At 51.3% G+C, this 23,620-nt stretch overlaps 1 protein-coding gene across 11 annotated transcripts in view; it reads left to right on the top strand.

Moving 5' to 3' along the window:
- The window catches only part of CEP164 (centrosomal protein 164), a 63,958-nt gene that overhangs the window by 27,321 nt on the left and 13,017 nt on the right, over positions 1-23,620 (top strand). For 7 of the 11 annotated variants that reach the window (XM_041772063.1, XM_041772065.1, XM_041772069.1 and 4 more), the window contains exons 8-15: positions 7,495-7,866; positions 9,195-9,275; positions 11,121-11,204; positions 15,462-15,547; positions 16,501-16,674; positions 17,570-17,716; positions 19,236-19,373; positions 22,527-22,727. In XM_041772063.1, coding sequence (XP_041627997.1) covers positions 7,495-7,866; positions 9,195-9,275; positions 11,121-11,204; positions 15,462-15,547; positions 16,501-16,674; positions 17,570-17,716; positions 19,236-19,373; positions 22,527-22,727 — 1,283 coding nt within the window. The remainder of the gene's footprint in view (positions 1-7,494; positions 7,867-9,194; positions 9,276-11,120; positions 11,205-15,461; positions 15,548-16,500; positions 16,675-17,569; positions 17,717-19,235; positions 19,374-22,526; positions 22,728-23,620) is intronic. The other 4 variants (XM_041772068.1, XM_041772067.1, XM_041772070.1 and 1 more) reach the window with 4 other exon arrangements.

Below are 23,620 nucleotides of genomic sequence, written 5' to 3'. Positions count from 1 at the left end.
CAGGCAGGGTTCTGTTGAGAAACTGCCATGTGAGGGGACCCAGGAAGGATGGTGGGCAGGAGTGGCCGGGCAGAGGTGAGTGGGGGGAGAGAAGCTCATACGCAGGGCCCTGCACAGGCAGAGGCAGAGGGTGCAGGGTGAGTTTGGGGAAGGTGACGGCATCCCCTTTGGCTGGAGCATAGAGCACGTGTGGGAGATGAGTGGGGGACGGTCTGTGGAGGTAGCTTGGGCTGGATCCCAGATGCCCTTGGTGCCAGCTGAGGAGTCTGCATTAGGGGTACCCAGGCACTGGGAGCCATCAGAGGTTTTTAACTGAGGTGTGACACCCAGAGTCTTACCAGTTGTCGAATGGTGGGCCACGTGTGGAGATACAGATTTTGGTAAGATGGCTTTAGGCTGGCCTCACGGAGTTTACAGCTGGAGAGAGACGCCAGGTACTTGGTGTTTGGTGAGTGCTCAGTGTGGAGTAAATGACTCCCTAGGAAACTGTAAAGCAGGGCAGTTTGTGCAAAGACTCTGGCACAGGTGCCTGGCCTAGGGGAGCTCTGAGGGGGAGGAAATTACTTGCCTGGAGATCAGGAAAAACTCAAAAGAGATGACATTTGACCTGGCTCTTAAAGAGTAGGTAAGTTTTAGGCATGGGGGTGTGAGGGATATTTTAGGTAAGTGAACAGCTTGAGCAAAGGCGCAGGGCCTGGGAAGTGCAGACTGTGGATGGGAATAGCTTCCAGACTCTCCCCACGGTAGTCCTGTCACTTCTAATCTCTGTCTACTCACTCCCCCCACCCCCCGCCCCCCGTCTGTCCTTCATCACCACCAGAATGTTCTTAAAACAAACAAAATCCAGAACTCATCGTGGTGTTGTAATACCTACAAACCCCCAGTGTGGCTTTCTACTTGAAAAGGAACATTCCCTTACAGTGTGTCCTTTGTCTAACGTCCAGTTTATTAGTTTCTAGCAATTAAGATTTCTCTCAATATTCCCATGGTATTCATACCACCAGTGAATCATGACATCAGCCACTCAGATTTCCACAAACTTTTAAATACTGATTGCAAGCTGAATTAAACTTTCCATAAGTCTATTCGAATATAAAATTCTTTCACACACTTGAAACACTTCTAACTGGGACGCCTGGGTGGCTCAGCGGTTTGGCGCCTGCCTTCGGCCCAGGGCATGATCCTGGAGTCCCGGGATTGAGTCCCACATCGGGCTCCCTGCGTGGAGCCTGCTTTTCCCCCTGCCTGTGTGTCTCTGCCTCTCTCTCTCTCTGTCTGTCTCTCATGGATAAATAAATAAAATCTTTAAAAAAAAAAAAAAGAAACACTTCGAACTGAAACCAGTCACTCATGTTTTATTAGAATGATCTTGAAGCTAACCAGTAAAACTCTAGTTCCTGTATCATAGATTTAAGTTTGTTTCCTTATTATTTCTTCCTGTGTTCTTATTATCTCTTATGATGCGCGTGTTGTTTCTTGACTTTTCTTGGTCTTCTGCTCACCCCAAGAGCCAGGGTTAAATGTCTCATCGGCGGGGGTCGCAGATCCCAGGCCAACACAGCCCCTGAGTTGTAGGTGGTCCAGCTCTTGCCAGTGGGCAGACTAAGTTTTACTGTTGTACTTCGTCCATTACCCCAGAAACTGTCCACAGTTTTGGCGGTGCATGATCAGATATGCTTTGGTCGTGACTTTAACACTTTCTGCGAAATGTGACACTGTTTTCCTGAATCCCCCATTTTTTTTTAAATTAATTTTTATTGGTGTTCAATTTACCAACATACAGAAAAACACCCAGTGCTCATCCCGTCAAGTGTCCACCTCAGTGCCCGTCACCCATTCCCCTCCAACACCCACCATTTTTATCATCAATCTGATCTGTGTCTACTTTGAAACTGTTCCTTGTGAGCAGGGCCTGGTCTGTTTGTACCGTCTGCAAAGCCTTCAGTGTGCTTGGGTCCCTGAAATGACAACTCTGTTTCTTCTCATCTGCCATTAAGACCTTATCCTGCCAATGTGATCAGCAGCTCGGGTTTGGAGCCTAGAGGGATGACCATGAGCAGTAATGGGGCATCAGGAGGACTTACCTGGCTCTCAGAGAAAGGAGAAAGTGGGAACAAACTAAGAATAGAGATTCGGCCCTATTCATGTGTATATGTTCTGTACCCTCCACTGCCTGGAGCCTAGGAAGGATGAGGTGTGTTTTGCTGAGCAGTTGAGAGAATGAAGGAGAGTGAGCCCTTCTGGGACAAGGGGGCGTCCCTGCGGGTTGTGTTGTGCTCTTCCAGGTCCTGGGTAGGGTGTATACTTATCCCCTGCTGTCAGCTTGGGGGTTGAAGATCCCACCGTGGATCAGTCATGATGTACTCTGACTTTGAGTTAATTTTTACTTCATAATGGATTACAGATGTCAACAAAAAAGGGAACTTCTTTGACCTGTCCTGGATTTCCAAAAGCTTCCATTCTGAGGATTATGTGCTTCTTTGGGGGAGTGGGAGCTTTTAAACAATTTTTTTTATAACCTCTTTAGTATAAATAGACAACCCAGTGTGATGGGGGGAAATGTCTAGAGTGGGAGGTGTTAAATACACCTCCCACCCATGTCTCTAGCATCCCAGTAGATCTCATTCTTTTTGTCACATGGAGTGTTGGGTTCCTATGTTCTAACCCCCGGTAGGAACTAGGGCTTTCCCTGGTGGGGAAGGTCAGTGTTGGGGATGAACAGCAGTTTTAGGATAGACACAGCTGCTGCTGCTTGGACCACACCCTTTGAAAATGGCTCCTGTCCCTCTTTATAGACCTTGGATCCTCTGAGCTGCCCATTTCTTCCCACTTCTGGGCATCCCAGGTAGCCCTAGATGGAGGTCTCCTGCCGTGGTTTGTTCTACCCTTTCTCTGTGCTGTCCACAGTCACTTTGCTCATGATTCCATGAGAGGGCAGTAGGATGGCAGAAATGCCTCTCCTCTCTCTCCTTCCCCCTCCTCTCCTGCCTTCAGTGTAAACCCAATTCTAGTGTATTACGGAATCACAGGGGATAGGTTCATGGACCAGACGCTGAGAGTGGGTGTGAGTGAGGAGGGGAGGCAGCAGGGTGGGTGAACAGGCACTGTGTGACCTGGTGGCGCTGGCAAGAACCCATCCCTGGATGAAGGGAGATGGAGGGAGCTGGGCTTAGACATCACAGGATGATGTCAGTGTGATTGGGAAATGCTAACAACATAGGGTGCGGGGCAGTGCAACGAATTGAGACCAGCTGGGTGGGAATGAGACACGGTGAATAACCTGACCCACGGTTGGCTTGGGGGCTTTAGCATCCCTGTCCTCCACACTCTCCCTCCCAAGCCACGTGGAGTATAGAAGCCCCAGCCTTTGTGCTCTGGGAGGAGGGAGCTGCAGCATTGGAGACCTCACATAGCTTTTGGGGTGTGTATTAAATATTCATGACATGCTCTTAAAAGGACTCTCCGGCATCGCTTTCCTTGTGCAGATGACAAGGTTGTTTTTGAACAGATATTTGCCTCCAGATACTTAGGGGTCTGGGGCCCGGACAGGAGGAGACAGGAGTCTGAGCATGGAGGAGCGGAGGGCAAAGTGGTGCCGAGGGCGCAGCCCCCGCCCTGGTCCATGTGCCTCCCAGAACACCGATGCAGGAGACAATACTCGAGGGCCTGGAGTGTACATCCTGGGGAGGCCTCAGCTCACACTGTGAGGAGGAGCAGGGCCAAGTGCAGGGAGAGGGCCATGGAGGGGGTTTTCCCATACTCTCATTCATACCATGTGGGTAATCTGGGACAAATGTCTAGTCTCTCTCTGCTATCCTGACCTGCAAGATATACGTCTGGCCGTCAAGTTGTTGCACTTGGTTGACAGAGGCTCGGAGAATGCAAGCTCCTTTATTTTCATATTAGCTATGTTTTCATATCTTAATATTTAGGTAGATAGAATAGGACAAGCTCCATAATGGGAGAATCTTCTTTTGAAGAATTTAAGCTTGAGGATCGCACAGACTCGGCCTGATATTCTTGTAGCTTGACTACATTTTGTCATGAAGAAGAATGGGAGTCTCTTCCTATGTCTGATGTCCTCTGATTTTTGACAGGTTACTTGTTTTTCCCTCATCTTGAATATTAATAGTTAACATTTGTTTAGCATTTTCCATTTAATAAGCCCTGTGACAAATGGAGTCTAATCTCTGTGTAACCCTCGTGAAATAAATAGTTCACCTCCATTTTACAGAGCAGGAGCTCCTATATCTGCATGATACACTCACTTAAAAAAATCAATCAAAAAGTATTTGCTGGGCACTTATTATGTGTCAGAAATTAGACACTGAGGATGGCAGGTAGCTGATCTGGTGAGGGAAACAGACAGGAAATCAGCAGTGATGTTATAGTAGTTGTTGTGACAGGTCGGGAAGGCTCATCTCAGGACAGCTGTCCCGGGGATCCAGGAGGGCTTCCTGGAAGATGTGATACTGTGAGGGCCAGTAGGGGTTTGTCAGGGTAGATCGCCAACTTGTGTGGGTGCATGCATGCATATGTGCGTGTGATGCTCATGGCATCTCAGGAGCGGTGAGGAGTCTGTGTGGAGTGGCCTCGGCAGGCAGCTCTTGAACACTGGAGGGTCCCCCCGCAACCACCTTGGGAAGGGTGCCTGAGGATGCAAGTTGTGATTTTTTTTTTTTTAATTTTTATTTATTTATTTATTTATGATAGTCACAGAGACAGAGAGAGAGAGAGAGAGAGGCAGAGACACAGGCAGAGGGAGAAGCAGGCTCCATGCACCGGGAGCCCGACGTGGGATTCGATCCCGGGTCTCCAGGATCGCGCCCTGGGCCAAAGGCAGGCGCCAAACCGCTGCGCCACCCAGGGATCCCCCTCAAGTTGTGATTTTGTTCTGTGCTGTGCGGTATGTGTTGGTAGAGAAGGAGGCTGCCTGGGGAATCTGGGCCTTCGGTTGCCCTCTGAGCTTCTTCCTGAGGCAGACCCTCGAGTAAGGCTGGAGGAGCAGTTTGTTGGGGCTCAGAGTGTGATCGTTTGATAAAAGAAGTGCAATAATCAACCTTAAGGGAAAAAAAAAGATCGAGCATGCCCAGGTAGCGAAATGGCACAATGTTCATCCATAACCTGGAGGATGCATATGGGGTGTGGCTGCCCACAATCCTTGAGAAGCAGGCAGGGCTGGGCGGGAAAGGCTCTGGGCCGTGTGAGGAGATGTGGACTTTATGTGGAAGGCCATGGTGCTGTCTGTGGTCTGACCCTCCTCTGTCTCCTAACCGAAGCTCTGTTGCTCTTTTCATGAGATGAACAGGGCCAGGGTTGATTGGCTCTGCTTGCCGCATGAGGGAGTGTGGCTGGCCAGAAGCCCCTCCATCACCCCAAGAGACTCCCACCCCCCCAGGGTCTGTGGAGCCCCGCAGACTGGGTACTGAGCTCCTGCTGCATGCTGGGCACTGTTGCAGGGATTGAGAAGAGCAGGCCTGGTCTCACCTTGCTCATGCTGCTCTTGAAGAGGAGGGGCTCATCTCCCCCTTTCTGTTAGCCCAATGGTCACAGTGGATTTCTCCCTCACTCCAGGCTACGGATGTTGAGAGGATGGCCGGCACTGGAGGGTACTCTGCCTTTGTGCTCCAAGGCATGAGAGAAGCCACCCGTTCTCTCTTTCACCTTCTGCTTTTCTCCTGGGATAGGCCTGGGGCTGAGGACAGTATGTACCACCACTGTGTCCAGTGCCCTCTGCTTTGGGCAGCAAAGGCTCATGACCAAGGCTACCTGGGACATTTCTCTTGTCTCAGATTCAACTGAGTTCCTTGAGGGCAGGATCTATGTCTAGTTCATATATGGGTCCCCAGGGCAGTGCTTGGCACATAGAAGGCACGCAGTGAACGACCATGTGCATTTCACAATAAAATGTTAGTTAACATTATGGGACGCAAATGGTCCGCCAGGCACTGATCTCACTTCTTTAGCTCACGTAGTGAGTGTTAACTCATTTACTCTACCCCCACACCCAGTGAGGTAGGCCCTCCTGTGTCCCCATATTTTAGAGGAAGAAACTAAGGCACACAGAAGTTAAATAATTGGTTTCAGATTAATTTAATTGATTTCAGTTAAATAATTGGCCCCTGTAAGTGGGGCCAGGATCTGAACCCAAGTAGTGTATCTCTGAAGCTAAGCTCTGAACTGCTCTACTCTCCTGCCTCTCTTCACCATCCTTGAAAAGTTTGGGTTGGCTTGTTAGTAGGCTTCCAGACCTGCAGGCGGATGGTTATGTCTTGGTTTTAGCAGTACTTATGAATGCCATGTTCTCCAGTGGCCTCTGGACTCTAGTCACCATGCTCCTTGCATGAGTCTCCAGGATCTGGAACCTGGGAAGTGTCAAAAAAATCTCTGCTCAGAAGCCATTCATGCTGGCAGCCCAAGTGATGTTTTCTGGGAGGAAGGCTTCTCTTAGCCTGGGATAGAGCTCTAGCTGGATTTCAAGGAAGGGATTTTTTTTTTTCTACCTTGGCTCGCTTTAAAGTTTTTTCCTAGTCTTTAAAGTAAGGTTTCAGCATAAAAGCAGGATGTAGCAGCTGGAGAGGGTGCTCCTTTTGAGAGCCCTACCCAGGGGACCTTAGCAACAGTAGCCTCCAGCTGTGGCACCTTTGATCCACCCTGGCTCATGCCAAGGCCACGCTGTCGACCGAGAACAACAGGCCCTGGAGCAGGATCATTTCTGTCAGACATGGGACTCTGCGGTGCAGGCCAAGACTTTCTCAGAATGGTGCCATGGCCTGAGGCCCTGCCTGTTTCAGCTGCCCTTTCCCCACTCCCCCACCATAGGTCAGACCTGTGTTCTGAAGGCCTCCTGACCTCTTTATCCTTCAGAACCATTTTCCCCAGTAAGTCTTGTCTTGGCTTCTGCTTTTCAGAGCATACAGCTCACAGTGCTCCAGGGGCATGTGTACAGGGGAGGCCCTAGGGAGAGAGCCACCCTCATCGCCACTGATGAAGGGCACTCTCCTGTTTTTTTCCTCGCTGCCTTTTAAAAATGAAAAAAAAAAATGAAAATAAAATTTTAGACTTTAGTACTTCTCTCTTATGTGATTTTCCATGGTCGTCGTCATTGTAAATACCTACTGACTTTCTAAAAAAATAAATACTGTTTTCCAAGTCTGCAATCTTATGAATTGGTTACCAGGGCTGGAATGAGACATTTATTACTTGAGAACATGGTGGTGGTGATGGAGTTCAGCGCACTGGTTTCCACACCTGTCAGTGAATGGGGCGGTTGGATGTATTTAAGTCACCATAGACATTTAGATGCAGCAGATGTGGAGTGGAACGAGGAATCTGTGTTTTAAATAGCTCTTAGGGTATTTGATAACCATTGGTGTCAGAACTGGAGCGCTGGCCCAAACGAGTCAAGGAATGACCGTTTTATCTTGTTGCAAGTCTCTGAAATTATTTTATTAATTCTTGACATCTTGTCTGACATGGTCTGCTGCTGACTAGGAGTCTCCAAGAACAAGCCAACCAGAGGAGAAGAAGGACACTTCTCTGGATTCAGATGCTGCCAGGCCCCCCACTCCCGGCAAGCTCTTCAGCCAGGGTGCAGACAACAGTCTGAGCAGCACTGATGGCACAGGGCAGCAGGGAAGAGGGGCGAGTGCTTGGCATCTGGAAAAAGAAAAGGTTGAGAAGAGTGATCCTGGGATGTCCAGGAGTGGGGTGGACCCTGGGGGTGGTCAGCCTGCCAAAGCCAACAAAAAGGAGGTACCAGAGAACCCAGTGGATGCAGGAGAGGAAGGTTCCAGGAACAGAGAGGCAGAGGAGCCCAAGGAGGAGGCTTCTGTTTGGAAAGAGAGCCAATCACAGGCGAGCCAGGTAAGTCTCCCTGTGCCCTGGGGAGTTGCGGCTTCCTCACTCTGCTGCTTTTTCAAACCCTGTGCAGATCTCTGTCCCCACACCTTCATTTGTAGGCCCTGCTATGGGCTGTCAGCAGCACCCAGAACCCTTCATGGTGATAGATGTGCCCAGACCCAGCAGGCAGCCAAAGCCTGAATGAAACTCCAAACTTGCTAGCATTAGAAATTCAGAGTAGAAATTTGCCTTTCCATTGGCACCCTCCTGGGACATTCGTGTTCTTCTGTTGTACCTGCTTTCTCTTTTAGCCTCTCACTCCTACTTCTTGACATCAGCTAGTCAAGATTGCTGGGGTCTGTGGTCTATATTTCCCTGTAGAGAGGGGAGGATGTTGAGGGGGTGGGGACCACCACCGGGAGTTCTTAGCCCCAGCTGTAGTAAGTTAGTGAATTAGGTTACCAGCAGACCCCTCTCACGGATGGCATGGGAGTCTAGCTTTGGCAAGACTGGGCCAATGATCCAAACGCACAGAAGTACTTCCCAAGGCCTTTGGCACTTTCAGTTTTCCATCCCTTAGGCCTATTCCTCTTCCCGGTAGATGGTGAGAGAGTTAATTTAAAGAGTTTTAAGCCACTTCCTGGAAAAGATACTCTCATTCTGTTTTTTATTTATTTTTAATTTTAATTTTTAAAAAATATTTTATTTATATATTCATGAGAGACACACACAGAGAGAGGCAGAGACACAGGCAGAGGGAGAAGCAGGCTCCAGAATCAGGCCCTGGGCTGAAGGCGGCGCTAAGCTGCTAAGCCACCCGGGCTGCCCTAATTTTAATTTTTAAAAAGATTTTATTTATTTATTCCTGAGAGACACAGGGAAAGAGGCAGAGACATAAGCAGAGGGAGAAGCAGGCTCCCAGTGGGGAGCCTGTTATGGAACTTGATCCCAGGACCTCAGGATCACGACCTGAGTCAAAGAAAGATGCTCAACCACTGAGCCACCCAGGCGTCCCTCATTCTGCTTTTTAAGGACAGCATGAAACTTGCCTACTGCCAACTCCCTAGCTGCCTCCACTTCACTTCACTTGGCTCTCCTTACATGTATAAATACTGTTGACCTGAGTCAGTGTGGCCTCAACTGGGCTGTTCAGCCTGGGCGAGGTGGGGGCTGGTGCACGTGTCTGGAAGGAATGGGAGGGTCCACAGCCCTCTTGCAGGTTTTCCAGATGTGGATTTTGGTTAGGGCTCGGCCCTGTGTTGGCACCGTGGCCCAAATGGAATTCCCTGGGTGGTGATAGCAACTCTCTGTCCTCTGCCCTGGCTGACTTCTCTGTGTGTCTGTTTCCCTAGGAGTCGGAGATTAGTGAGCACATGAAGGAGCTGCAGCTTTCAGACTCCGCTGCTTCTGACCCCAAGCCCTTCCTGGGCCTGGTGAGTCCAAGGTGGGGGGCAGCAGAGAGGGGTGGAGAGTGTGGGTTTGTGAGTCCCTGTGGTTCATTTGCCTGGTGTCACACAGTTTGTAAGCGGGGAAGGTAGAATTTGGTTTTGGGTCTTGTCTAACTTTGGGTTTGCAGCCCGTCAGCTAACACTACGTACTTCATAGGTTTATTGTGAGAAGATGGTGAGGTGAAGAATGTAAAACATTAGAAACATCCCATAACTATAAGTGATTGTTACTCTTTTTCATTTCTGCAGTATAGACTGTCTGGGAGATATGTGATCTAGAGCATCTGGACTGTAGCAGAAGCATTACATGAATCTAGGAAGTTAGAGACTGGGGTGGTGTGTGTGTGTATGCGTGTATGTCTATGGGATCACCAAATGATGGCAAGGACCAGGTCTCAGGCTGTAGCTAGGAGGGAAGCCATGGTTACATTTACAAAGAGAAGACAGTGTCCTGGAATGTCAACATGTATGGATGGTTGCTTTGTCCTAGGCCTTCCACCCAGCCTGCTGTCTCCTGGCTTCATTTGCCAGGTCTGTATCTATGGGGAGTAGTTGAGGGTGCTTTTTGGCAGAACATCACCTCTGGAAACCATGCTCCATCTGTCTGGAGGAGGCAGATCAAAGGGAAGGGATTAGCGGGAGGGTCAGGGATGAACAGTAATGATAGGAGGGGGTGCGGAGGAATTAGGAGGCTGTGTGCTCTGGCCCCTCACTGAGCCATGGGCTTAGGAGGCAGATGGCAGCTGCATTAAGTGGAGTAGAACTCAAACTGAAAGGAAAATGTCACCAAAAAAGAAAATGCACAAGCTAGGACAGGAAGGCAGAAAGTCATTGTTGGCAAAAACCATCGTGAAGAATAATCATGTCATAGGACTCTCTGGTGCAAGGGCTCCGTCCCTCCTAAGGGAGTCGCCCATGGAGCAGTGTGCCCATCAGCATTTTTCTTCTCTACGGGATTGAGTGGAGGAAGCCATGGACAGCAGGACCAGACCTTGGCCCGGGCATCCTGCCATTTATCAGGGTTGATGACAGAGCTATCCCTATTAGCACGCTGTCAGGTAGCAATCCTTCACTTAGCCCAGCAGGGCTCTTAGGCTCAGAGGGGGCAGGATCATGGTCCTGTGGCAGTCAGAGGGCAGCAGGGAACTGGCACTTGTGTGGGCACTTGCTGGCTGCCCCCAAAGAGAAGCCTGCAGAGGAAGCGCCGCTAATGAATCCCCATTGTCTGGAGAAAGCAAGCTGTGAACAGCCCACCATCCCTCGCTTCCAGGCTGCCCACAGGTCTTCTGGGCACTTTTTGGGTACCCAGTTTGGGTACTAGGAGGGCGAAACAGCTGCAAAGTGACATGCTTTGCAGCATGTATCATGCAAAGAGCTTGGGCTTTGAAGTCAGCCCAGGGTACATCTGACCACCAGCCCCATTGCTAATCAGCTCTATGACCTTGGGCAAATTACGTGTGCTCTCAGACCTGCTTCCCAGTCTGTGAGAGGCTGCGAGAGTATCAGTCTCACAGGCTTATGTTTCCCCCATGGTTTTATTATGAAAAATTTCAGACATACAGAAAAATTAAAAGGATTTTTAAGTGAATCCATACATCCTGACCACCTAGAGTCTACAGTGAACATTTTAACTATACTTGCTGTATGATATGTAGCACATACCTTTCTAGACTTATTTTGAAGACGAGAATAACTAGTAGAAATGGAAATGTTTTGCACAGTGCCTGGCCTGTAGTAGGCAGCTGTCTGGAAGGTGGGGCGGGGTGGAGGAGAGGCCCCAGTGGATTCTGGGACAGGTGCAGCGTTGACCTGCCCTTCCACTGTCTCTAGGACTTTGGTTTCCGCAGCCGGATATCGGAGCACCTGCTGGATGTTGATGTGCTTTCCCCAGTCCTGGATGGAGCCTGCTGGGAGGTGAGTCTCTTGGGGTTGTGGATAACCCCCAGCTGAGCCCTGCCCATTCCTGGGTACATTTCTGGGAGCTCCCTCCCTTCTAATTCAATAAGGTATGGCCCTGACTGTGCCTGTGATGGGCTTCCAGTCATTTCTCCTCTTGGCTGCTTTGAATTAAGCCATCCTTCCTGTCCCTGCAACATACATCAGTTTATTGGTTTATTTAGCAGCTGAGGGCTGACCACTTGCTTATGTGCAAAGCACTGTGGATTTCAAGGCATTTCCCAACTTGGCCCATCCAGCCTCTGCAGGCTCACCCTCAGCCCACAGGCCATGCCCTGGCTGTGCCCACCACTCACCATTCCTGGGGCACCCCAGCCACCTCCTTCACTGCTTCACCTGCTGTTCTGCTTCCTCTTTTGTCCGACCTCTTTCTTGGTCTTGGAGGCCCACCTCTGATGTCACCTCCTTCAAGTAGAATGGATTGTTCTGTCCCTTGGCTCCCCTCATTGCTGCTGCTTTTGTTTTATGGTTCTTGGGTTTGTCTCCCCATTAGACATAAGCTCTGTGTGGGCACGTGGGACGTCTGGCACCCAGAAGGGTACAAAGGTGACTCACACACAGATCCTGTCCTTAAGGAGCTTGAAGCCAAGAAGGTGGTTTTTTTCCTCCTCTGTGGGCTTATTTAAGAGAAGATTCTGGCACATGGTCCCTGCACATTTAAGGGAATATTTGGTTTGGGTGAAATGGAAATTTGTTGGCTGGAACAAACAAGCTATTCATGCTGGACCTTGGTCACCCCTGTTGGTAGCACTGGAGGGATGGAAAGGTGCAAACAGAGCCAGTGGGATTGGTCAGGAGGGGTCCGGAGCAGGGAGGTTGTAGGCACCCTTCCCAGTAAGTAAGTGGGGAAGTTACTGAGCTGGCAGGAAGTTACTGAGCAGGCAGCCACCTGAGGTGGCAGGTAGATTTCCATTGCTCTGCCTCCAAAATCTGGCCAATGTCAGCATCAATGAGGGCTTTAAAAAAAATATTTCTGGGGCACCTGGAGTGGCCAAATTGGTTGGGTGCCCAACACTTGGTCTCAGCTCAGGTCTTGAGCTCAGGGTTGTGAGTTCAAGTCCTGTGTTGGGCTCCACGTTGGGTGTGAAACCTATTTAAGAAAAAAAAAAAGAAAGAAAGAAAAGGAGGACCAATTGCTAGGTCCTACCTAAAACCCAATGAGGCCTGCAGTGTTTTTTGAAGAGGTGGGAGGAATTGTGCCACTTGGTATAAAGGAGCAGCGGGGCCTGGCTCGAATGTGGACAGCCCTAGCAGAGGAAGCCCAAAGCTGTAGCTCGTGCCCAGCATCCTGGGGCACAGAGCAGTGCCAGGCGCTCTGGCTGGCAGGCCGTACAGACACCTCCTCTGCCCCGTGGGCCTGAGTCCTCAGCCCTCTCCTGTCTTCCGGGCATGGACGGGTTGAGCGGGGAGGTGGAGCTGGAAGAACCAGAATCAGCCCTTTGTGGGTCAGACAGAAGCGTAGGTATGGTCCCTGTTGTCTTTCCTGTGGGCTCTGGCCATTTCTGAGAGCCTCTGGCCCCTTAGGGTTTGAAACTGAACTAAACTAGTTTCTGTTCACTTAAAAAAAATATTTATGCAGCTTGACCAAGATGCAGTGGACATATTTTAAACCAGACATATTTAAAGTGTACCATTTGATGAGTTTTACCATACGTATATAGGTTCCAAACCATCACCATAGTCAAGGTCATGATTATAATGAATTATAAGTGTGAGCTTTATAATACACGACAAAAGTGACCATAAAGTTATTTCAAATGATGTGGAAGATCAATGTCCACTTCCCGCACAGGTGGGGGTTGAGAAACAGTTGCCATGAACATTCCTCATGGCCTATTCCAGGAAATTTTCAGTGTGCACAGTTATCTATGTCTGTTTTCTATTTCTCTTTCCTCTCCTCACAACAATTGGGACCGTGCCACAAACACCACTTGGGAAGATGCTCTTTAAATGAGAGAATAGTTAGGGAATAGACCCATGACTTATTTCTGAGTTATTTCAGCTCCATACCTTGCTCTTTGGACTAGTTGCCTACCATTCTGCTTTACGAAGGTTCCATGATGTATTTAGCTGAGGGCCAGCTCGTTAAAATACAACCCTGGAGCTGAGTTAAGGATTGGAAGGTGGGGTCTCGAGCAGCCTTGGGCCAGAGGCCTCGAGTGTGCTCACTGTACCCCCATTCTGAAGAGTCTGGTGGTGAACTACCACTCTGCTCCAAGGACCTCTGTCCGGGCATGGTCCCAGGGTGTCCCCTTCCCTCTAGTAGGTGTGCCAGTGCAGTTTCCAACAGGAACATAGAAGACGAAACAAGAAGGAAACACAGGGACTATGCCTCTCATCTTTTCCAACTCAGGGCTCGACCCCCGCCCTCAATTTTTATTATGATCACCCCGCTTTGTTATCCATTTTACATTTTAGTTTGTTATATAGATTGGCCTGTGTGATTTTTTTTTTTCCTTGAAAGTGAGAGAGGGAGGTATCTGCTGAGCTTGGTGTGATTTGTAGGGGAAGACAGTAGTGAGTTGAACACTGGGAGGGATGAGGGGGGGCGTAGGGGCTGTTATGTACAGGCTCTGCCCAGGCTGATGCGATGAGGAGTGGCAGCACTGGCAGGGAGCCTTCTGCTGCAGGCACCGGGAGGTATTCACAGGCAGCATTTCTATTTTTAATGTAATTTGGGGGAGCTGGCTGTGAGTCGGCCCTGCCCTTCCTCGCCCATCCAGATGGGAGAGTCAGCCCCAGCTGCTCGGGCTCTGGCTGCCAGTGGAGCGGCGTGGGAGGCTATGGGCACAGGGCTGGGGACACTGCAGTATGCCAGCCGGGCCGGCCCCCCACCGGGGAAGATGGAGTTCGTTGTCTCCTTCCCTGCCTCTGCTGTTAACCCTTGTGTCCCAGAACAGACGGGGCTCCTGTGAACATGACAGAAGGAGTGTGGGTCCTCGGATGGGGACGGACGCTGGTAGAGCTGGGTTTTTGTGCCTTAGGCTGGGGAGAGGGGAGGAGCAGAACAGGGGAGCTGGCATTTGTGGCCTGCCTTCTCTGGGCCAGGAGTTGGGCTTCACGTACATGATCTAATTTAATCCTCACCATGAGCCCTGTGAGCTGCGGTTTACTGTCCTATTTTGTAGTGGAGGAGACAGACTTCCCAGCTAGGAAGTGATAGAATGAGAGCTTGAGTCCAGGCCAGCCACACTGCTATCCCCCTGCCACCCCACCCCTGCAGGAAATACTTGAACTTATCAAGGCTAGCCCTCTTTTTGACCAGCTTGCTAGATTTGCCTAGACACCCAGGCTTTAAAATGAGATTTTTAGGGGGGACACCTGAGTGGCTCAGTTGGCTAAGTGTCCAACACTTGATTTTGTCTCAGATCATACTCTCAGAGTCATGAGATGGAGCCCCATGTCTGGATGCATGCTGGGTGTGGAGTTAGCTTGAGATTCTCTGTCCCTCTGCCCTTCCACCTCCTATCCCTGATCTCCCCCCACCCCACACACATACACAATGAGATTTTTGATTTTTTTTTTTTTTTTTTTTCTGATAGACGGTGTAATCATTCCCTCACTGGGAAGGAGGCATCATTGACTACTGATGGGATCCGGGTGCTTGGGGGAGCTGGAGTGGAGTGGTGGAGCACTGTCTTCCTCCCTTCGGGTGCCCAAACGATACCCTTTCTGTCTGAAATATAGCTGTCTCTCATTTCACTGTCCTCGTCTCTCCAGGGACCTTTGTCTTCAGTGTGCTGGGCTGCTGCCTCAGTAACTTTTGCCCACTTAATTTCAGCATCCCTTTGCATCACTGGTACTGAAGGTCTGGGGCCTCTATGGATTTGAGGCATTCACAGATGTCTCAGCTTTTTCTTTGCAACTGCCAGTGAAGGCTTCTAGTGGCAGGAGGCAGGATTTTCTTCTTTGTGTGCATTCTCCCTTAGCCTCTGGCTTCTGGCTCTGCATGCAGTGGTTGTGGCATCTGGCTCATCCTCCCTAGGTCAGCCAGGCCAGCCCTGGGAGCAGCTGCGAGCCTGGGGGCTTAGCCAAAGCCCCCGGAAGCTCCATTATACAGTCGATAGGCCTTCTCTTCTGTGTCCCAAGTGGTCCTCATCCTACTCAAGAGCCACCTCTCAGTACTTCCTCTTAGGCACAAGAGTTGGTTGGAGGATTAAGGGACCCAAAAGCAGACCTCTCCAATATACACTTTGCACTGCTGCTTGCCTACAGGCCCAGAGGCTGGGGAGAGAAGACAAGGATGGCAGCCAGTCCAGCCAAGATGAGCTGCAGAACAAGCAGTCCAGAGGCTCAGAGAGGTACAGTATGTGGGAGGCCGCCCTTCAGGGACCTTCGGGATGTGTGAACTTGGGCAGAATTCCTGGCTTTGGTGTGCATGGCTCAGTGTGCTCCTGCCTGAAGGCAGATGGTGAGCTGACTGGATGGCCTTGCAGAGTCTGTGTGTGCTCGCGCATGCACGTGTGTCCATGAGTGCACCCTCTGATTCTGCACCAAGACAGGAATGCGGGTATGTTTGGTGGGACTTTGTGCACCACTGTGGGCCAGGGCTGGAGGAATCTGCCAGAGGCTCAGTACTGCAGCTTGGAGCTGATGCTCTGCTACATCAGAAATGGCTGCAGCCGTGTCTGTGTGTGTGTGTGTGTGTGTGTGTGTGTGTGTGTGTGTGTGTGTCTGTGTGAGGTACGGAGGGAGAGCAGAGAGACTGGGAGGGAGAGATAGGGCCTTCCAGCTTCTGAGGCCCGAGCTACAATGAGAGGTACTTCCTACCCTGGGAAGAGGAAATGGGGCAGTTGTTCTGCTTTTCAGACCCTGAAGAGCTGTCAGTGTTCCTACCAGCTGAAAACTACAGCTTCGTGCATTTTCTGTAGTTTGACCATTCGAGTCTGTCTTCTCTTTTTCTCCCTGTTTTTTGCTCAGTTCTTCTACCCCTGCCTGACCTCAGAGATGGTGAGCACTGGGTGTGGACATACTCGTGAGAGGGCCCAGCTCTCACCCCTGGGCCAAGCAGGTGCAGCACAGGGGCCCAGGAGGGCTGAGTCTGATCCAGGGCAAAGGGAGTGCTCAGTGGGGAGTTTCCCCTTCCCACTTTGCTGGCTGCTTTGCCCTCCTTGGCTCCCCGTGGGTATAGGGCCGGGGCTGCAGCCCTGCCTGGGAAGAGGAGGGGACCTAGGTCCACATACTAGTTCTCTCTGTTCTCTCCCTGCTCTCTAAATGGTGGGTCTTACCCTGCTGCTCTGGCTGGTCCGACCAGGTTGTCTCCTCCACTTTTGCCTGGGAGGTGGCTCCAGAGTCCCCTTCACAGCCAGGCCACCGAAGAAGGGCCTCCTCAAGCCTCTGAGGGGCAGTCTGAGCAGGAGCAGAAGCGGGCAGAGGAGCCTGGGGAGGACTCTGCAGGCAGCCTGGTCCTGCCCAGTTCCCTTCAGAGGTAAGGGGGAGCTGGCATCTAGTTGTGTGTGCAGGGACTGAGAGTGACTGTTGGGGGTGCCTGGAGAGGTGGAGGAGCTGGGCTGGGTTCACAGGTTTCCACTTAGTGCCTCATGTGAGCCGGGTGATGAGGAAACCTTCTTTCTAGTCCTTCATCTACAGCTACATTTGGAGTGCACCATCTGATTCGGGGAGCCTAGAAACTCTTAAACAAGGAAGCATATCATGTGACCCAGCTGTCTTCCTGCCCAGGGGCTGGGACAGAGACTGTCTTCCCCCCTGGGCTGTGCTGTCAGGGTCATTTGTCTCAGTCCCCACCTGCCAGTGCTCCCCCCACCTCAGTAGTCATCCCACTTCCAGTCCTTTAGCAGACCCAGGTAGAGCCCCGTGGTGTGCCGGGCCCCTGCGGGAGGGAAGTGCAGAGTCCTAGGCTTCCTTAGGCCAGCCGAGGGGACCTCTGTGCTCCAGCCTGGCCCAGAGCCTGGCTTGCATCTGCTAGTTCTTGTGCTCCCCTGGTGAGAGGAAGGTGCTGGTGTCAGAGCTGGTTTGAGAGCACATCCAGTTGGAATGAGTCACTGGGGGCAGCCAAGCAGCAGCGACGTTCAGTCAACAGCTTCTGCTGATGACCTGTCGCGTGCAGAGTTTCACCTTGGGTGCCATGACCCTGGTTTGGCCCACATGGATGTGTGTGTGTGTGTGTGTGTGGGTGTGGGTGGGTGTGGGGTTCTTCAGTGTGAACAGCTAGGGAAGAGGCGGGCGGGGAGAGTGAGGCCTGAGATAGGGATGTTTGGTTGGGGCTGATTCCCTTGCCCTCATCACCATTCTCTGATGGGTGCACCTGGAGCCTCTTGCCTTCTCACCGGCCTTCACACAGTTGCTTCCTTCCTGCTCTCAAGGGAGGAGACTCCAAGCCCACCTGCTGCCCAGGAGAGGGGCAAGGAACAGTGCTCTGGGGCCACGGAACTGGGCCCTGGGCAGGAAGAGGCCCAGGAGCTTGAGAAGCAGGTGGCGGCCAGCCCTGCCCCACCAGTCTCTCCAGAGCTGTAAGGGCCAATTATATGTGGGTCCCTGTCCTCTGTGGTGTGTGCATTGCTTTAGGGCCCACCACGCTTGGGGGGCCGGGGGGATGCTCTGGCCCCTGCCCAGGGGTTGGAGTGGGGGGAGACCAAGCGTGCCCTTCATTCTGTGTGCCGCTTTGAGATCCCCAAGTGGGTCCCAAGTGGTGTGGTCACAGATTGAGGGTGGGGCTGGCTAGGTCCCTGGAGCTCCTAGTCAGGCCCGTATAAGGGTGGAGGTGACGGGGTACCTCCCGGGCTAGGAGAAACCTGGTAATCATGTTTCCCCTTCTACGAAGCACTATTTTTTGCTTTCTTAGAAACATTTTTTTTTGAGGTATTTATGTACACGAGAGTACATAAATCTGAACTGTACGAATTGGTGCACATTTATGCTCAGGTCAGATATAGAACATTTCTGTCCCTTCAGGAAGTTTCCTCATGCTCCTCTCCTCCCAGTCACCTGCCCCAGGTCACCACTCTTCTGTCTCATAGATTCATTTTCCAGTTCTCCAACGTGACATAAATGGAATTATATAGTCTCTGGTGTCTCTTTCTTGGGCCTGGGTCCAGAGCTCATATGCGTTGTTATAGCAGCACTGTTAACACTTAGAGATCACTGAGCTTTCCTCCTCCCACTGTTCCCTTCCCTCTCCCCCTTTTACAGACGATGAGACTGAGGCTCACAGTGAAGGGGTTTGCCCAAGGTCACATCGCTGGTCAGTTGCATAACCAGCACGAGACTCTGGTCACTGGAGCCCTAGACTTCCTGCTCAGCCTGGAACCCCTGTTCCTTTTCTCTGCGTGGAGAGACAGGAGCCAGGGTGAAGCAGTTTTTCCTGCCTGTGAACCTAGTGCCACAGAAGGATTACAAGTCCATGGGATTTGAGGGAACCTGTAGACACAGGTTCGCACACTGGTTATTTACAGGCGGCGCCCCCCAGAGCTGGCAGGGTGCTTGGGCTCCTGACTCTGGTGCTCATCGTCCCCCTGCAGAGTGATGTGGGGACGGCGCAGCCCCATGTTGAGGCAGCTCTGATGCTGAGGAATGACATGGCCTTCCCAAGTCTCCTTGGTGACTGTGGACACTGGGTCAGGGTACTTTCTATGAGGACGGGAGGCCTCTGCTTTCAGAGACTGGAGCCTCTGGGCAGAGGTGAGAGGGCTTTGTCCTGGCACCTCGGGGATGGAAGTGGGGCCGTGAGTGTTTCTTTGTGTTTCTTCTCCCAAACCAGTGAGGCTGCCCCTGCTGGGTCTCAGAGACATGTTCCTCAACCATACGCTCTCACTTTACAAGTGCGCTTAGGGGAATATCTTCTGTTCCTTTCCTGAGTCTTTTTGGGCCCCCTAACTTCCTGTTACTCATCTTCACAGCTATGTTTCTGTGTGTCAGGAGAAGTAGCTCTGTGTGTCTTATTTGTATCCATGGGATTTTAATTTATGGAGGTGACTGAGTGACAACACAGGCCAGTGCCATTCAGGAAGAATTTATTACCTACATTTCCAGAGAGAAGAGGGCATGCCCAGCCATGGCAGGCCACTTGGGGAAGGACCAGGGTGTGTCAGGAGACAGAAGAGTCAAGAAGGGAGAGCATGGCACAGAGCCTTTATTGGGGTTCCCGTGGGAAGGAATGGATGAGGCAGGGTAAGTGCCTTGAGTGAGTGTGGGATTGGATAGTTGGAATAATTTTGGTGGGCTTTGGGCTGTGGGGGTGGCCCTCCAGTTGCCTGGTACCCAGCCCTGTGTGATTCTGTGTGTTTTAGAAGGACATGGTTCTGGTGTGGCCTCCCTGGGAGACTGGCTGGTTTGCATATGAAAGACACATTCTCTGTGGTCACTAAGGGCTGGCCAGTCCTGGGACTGGCAGTCTCTCCTCCACCAGCAAACTTTTAAAGATGTCAAAACAGGGGATCCCTGGGTGGCTCAGCGGTTTAGCACCTGCCTTTGGCCCAGGGCATGATCCTGGAGTCCCAGGATCAATTCCCACATTGGGCTCCCTGCATGGAGCCTGCTTCTCCCTCTGCCTGTGTCTCTGACTCTCTCTCTCTCTCTCTCTCTTTCTGTGTGTCTCTCATGAATAAATACATAAAATCTTAAAAAAAAAAATAATTAGGGATGCCTGGGTGGCTCAGGGGTTGAGCATCTGCCTTCGGCTTGGGGTATGATCCCGGGATCTGGGATGGAGTCCTGCATAGGGCTCCCTGCATGGAGCCTGCTTCTCCCTCTGCCTGTGTCTCTGTTTCTTTTTCTCTGTGTCTCTCATGAATAAATAAATAAATCTTTAAAAAAAAATTAAAACCACCAGGCCAAATGTGAGAGTGGACAGGATCTCTTTGATTGCAATCCTAATGGTGGTGCAGCCAGTTGAGAATGTCCTGAATGCCACCGCCTCCCTCTGCACTGCCTGCCCTCCCTGCTCCTTCACTTCCTTGAAACTCCTTGATGGCCAGCCTGAAATGGTGATGCCTCTATAGAGCATCCTCTTGGCCACCGACTGTTGGAAACTGGGTCTCTCTGATGCTGACACCTGAGGAGTGGCCTCGAAATCAGACCTGCCTCTTCCCTGGAGGCCTCATCCTCCCCATTGTCTCCTCAATCAGCTGGGGCATCGTTGACGGCCTGGGACCTAATCAGGGCGTTTGGGATGCTGGAGCTCTAAAACAGGGACACGGAGAAGAGGAGGCCTGCTAGAAACCAGCCCCTCCTGCCTGTGTGCCAGGTGTACGGGCACGCTCACTGGTGCATGTCGCCTGGGCACACGCTGCCATGCTGCCCAAGGCCCCGTCTTTCTGCAGCATCTGTCCCCCGGGCTCCACATAGCTACGCAGCCCACAGGGGAGAGAGACATTAAAAGGTACCATCTCAGGGAAAAAAAGATGTTTTCAGCCAAGGCTGGAAATGAGTTGGAGGGTTGATGAGGCGGAGAACTATGAGGGGAGGCTCTTTCAGGGAGCGGGACTCTCAGAGGAGGTGGCGGCCTCATCTCTTACATCTGCATCAGTTGGGGCTGTGCCAGGGGACCTGAAGCAGAGCTGGCCTGGGAGGGGGGCAGAAAATGGGTTGAGAGCAGAAGAGAACTGAAGGCCTAGCTCATGGCTGTGTCCGGTTGGGGTTAATGATTTTAGGAAATGATTTAGGAAAGAGGGAAGGGAGAAATCTTATTGGTATTTCAGAGACATCAGGAGTCTTTTGTGTCTTCCTTCTCTCGCTGGTCTCAAGGGGCCAAAATGGAATTCCAAAGCCCTTCTTTTCTTCTAATCTGATCCTGCCTCCTGCCTTCCATCTGCTGTGGTGAAGGAAAGGGGGTCCTGCGTCCCCAGCAGGAGCACTGGCTCCCTTCTTTGACTCTTGCCCCAGTGCTCCTTGATGGGGACTGTACCCACAGGCTGCAGAGGCTGATGCAGAGGCTGCAGTGCCTGGCCTCCTGCACCCAGGCATGGTCGGGGAAGGGTGGTGATTGTGTGGCCATCTCTCATTTCTAATGTAAGATCAAAGGACCTGACCTAGGAATGCAAACATGCGCTGGCCTTAGGAGAGTTGCCCCGGGAGGCCAAGTACTTCATCCCGCTTATGCTCTCACGCCTCCAAATGTTCTTGGGTTTTTCTCTGGGCCTTTCCTTCAAGAATGAGAATACAGGGACACCTGGGTAGCTCAGCAGTTGAGCGTCTGCTTTCAGTTCAGGTTGGGGTCCTGGGATAGAGTCCCACATTGGGCTCCCTGAGAGGAGCCTGCTTCTCCCTCTGCCTATGTCTCTGCCTCTCTCTCTGTGTCTCTCAGGAATGAATAATTAAAAAAAAAAAGAATGAGAATACAAGGAACATAACATCCTTTATGACTTTATAGACATATATTTTTTTAAGATTTTATTTATTTAGTCATGAGAGACACAGAGAGAAAGAGAGAGAGGCAGAGACACAGGCAGAAGAGGAAGCAGGCTCCATGCAGGGAACCTGATGTGGGACTCGATCCTGGGACTCCAGGATCGTGCCCTGGGCTGAAGGCGGCACTAAACCCCTGGGCCACGCAGGGATCCCTATAGACATTTGTAACAGTATCATTATTCCTTATCTCACCACCCACCTTATGGATCCAAGTTAGCAATGAATTTCTTTTATCTCTTAACATTGAGTTAACTCTAAGCAGATGCAAACATGGCATCATCAGGGAGAGATGGAGCGGGACATTGTTGCGCTCTTGGTACTGTCTTTGGCCAAGCGAGCCAGGCAGGTGACTACTCCCTTGGCCTTACTGTTCTGGACCTCCATGGACCATTTTGGGTGTCAGGGTAGGAGACACACATGCTGCTTCTCCTGCTGGCTCCTAAACCTTGGCCTGTGTTCAGTTCGGGAGGCAGAGCCTCTGGGGATGCCCTGAGCTGCTGGTGTGAGCCTCAAGTAGCAGGCAGAGCCCTAGTGGGGAGACGGGAACAGGGTCATGAACCATCCTGGGGAGGAATCCATTAAGGACAGAGCTTTAATCTCCCTGTTATTGCCAGCTCGTGAGCCACATCTTCAGGTTTTTACATTGCTCTACAGCCTACCCAGGTCCACTGAGCCTAATATGGGGTACCCTTCTCCTGCGGCTCTTGGGGCTTTAACCACAGTGGAGCTTGCCCTAGGAACCAGTGCTCCCTGTATCTTTGAAGGGGTAACCCTCCTACTGGCCCTTGGGTGGCCTGATTTGCATATGTGATTCCTGACTGCGGGCCCTCCTTTAGGATTAGTGTGTGTTTTTCTGTATCTATATAAAAGATGAGATATTAAGTCTAATGAAATGCTGTCCCCCACCCTCGGTAGACAATCTACAGAGCCTGCAGCTCCCCCAGAGCAGGCTTCGCTGAAGGCCATGGAAGAGGCCATGGCCCAAGAACTGGAGCAAGACTGGAGGCGGCTTCTGGAATCGAAGCAAGAGAAGATGCAGCAGTTGCGGGAGAAGCTGTGGCAGGAGGAGGAAGAGGAGATCCTCCAGCTTCACCAGCAGAAAGAGAAGGCTCTCAGGTCCTGCCCTTCCCCTTAGGCAAGCGGTTGGGCCTTGCAGTGACATGGGGAGCAGGGGGCACCCTACCCCTACCCCAGGGCCCTGTGGCCCCACTGAGACTCCTCCTCGGTGGTCTGTGTGGGGGAAATGGGCTCCCTGGCTTGTGTTTTTGGGAGTTGGGAGGCATGATAATAGTGGAGGTAGCGAACTTTTTGAGAGATTAAAGTCCCTGTGCTTTATATTTGTTAATTGGTTTAGTCCTGAGAGTGGCTCCTATGCAGTGTTGCTACCAACCCCATCTTATAGGGTCTGTTATACAGATGAAGAGACTGAGGCTCAGAGAGGCTAAGTGACCTGTCCGAGGTGTCGAAGTTCATAAGCAGCAGAGTCTGATTAGCTTAGGCAGTTGGTCCCTGGAGCCCATTTTCCTAACCACTGTGTTGTTTTCTTGGGAGTCAGGGCCCTGTTGGGACCCAGCGAGATTGGTAGGAACCACACAATCTAATGTGAGGGACTGTTTCCTGGGACACAGAGGTTTCCATTTGGGTTCCTGCTCTTTGCGTAGCTGACTGGGTAGCCCTTGACAAGTAAGACACTTAAGGCTAGGCTGGTCTGTGTGGATGAGATTGTGTGTACATGAGGGCTATGGCCATCTCTACTGTGAAACTTCCACTTGGTAGAAATTTCTGGAAGCCACAGTTGAACTCATAGCAGGTACTTCTTGAACGGGAAGGCAGGCAGGGCCACCCTTAGTTTCTTTAGTCCTAAAGAAGAAGAGATTGAATTGTTTGTGCGATGAAAAAGAGACTGTGGTAAAAATGAAGGACTTAACCTCTCAGGACCCTTCTAGCTCTGACATCCTGTGGTGCCGTGTGGAACGTGGAGCCGTTGGACAAGGAGAAAGGATTTCTGG

This window comes from Vulpes lagopus, chromosome 10 (assembly GCF_018345385.1).
Source record: "Vulpes lagopus strain Blue_001 chromosome 10, ASM1834538v1, whole genome shotgun sequence".
Classification (NCBI taxonomy): domain Eukaryota; kingdom Metazoa; phylum Chordata; class Mammalia; order Carnivora; family Canidae; genus Vulpes; species Vulpes lagopus.
Note: the sequence above shows the minus strand (reverse complement) of the source record. Positions and strands in the feature narration are given on the sequence as shown.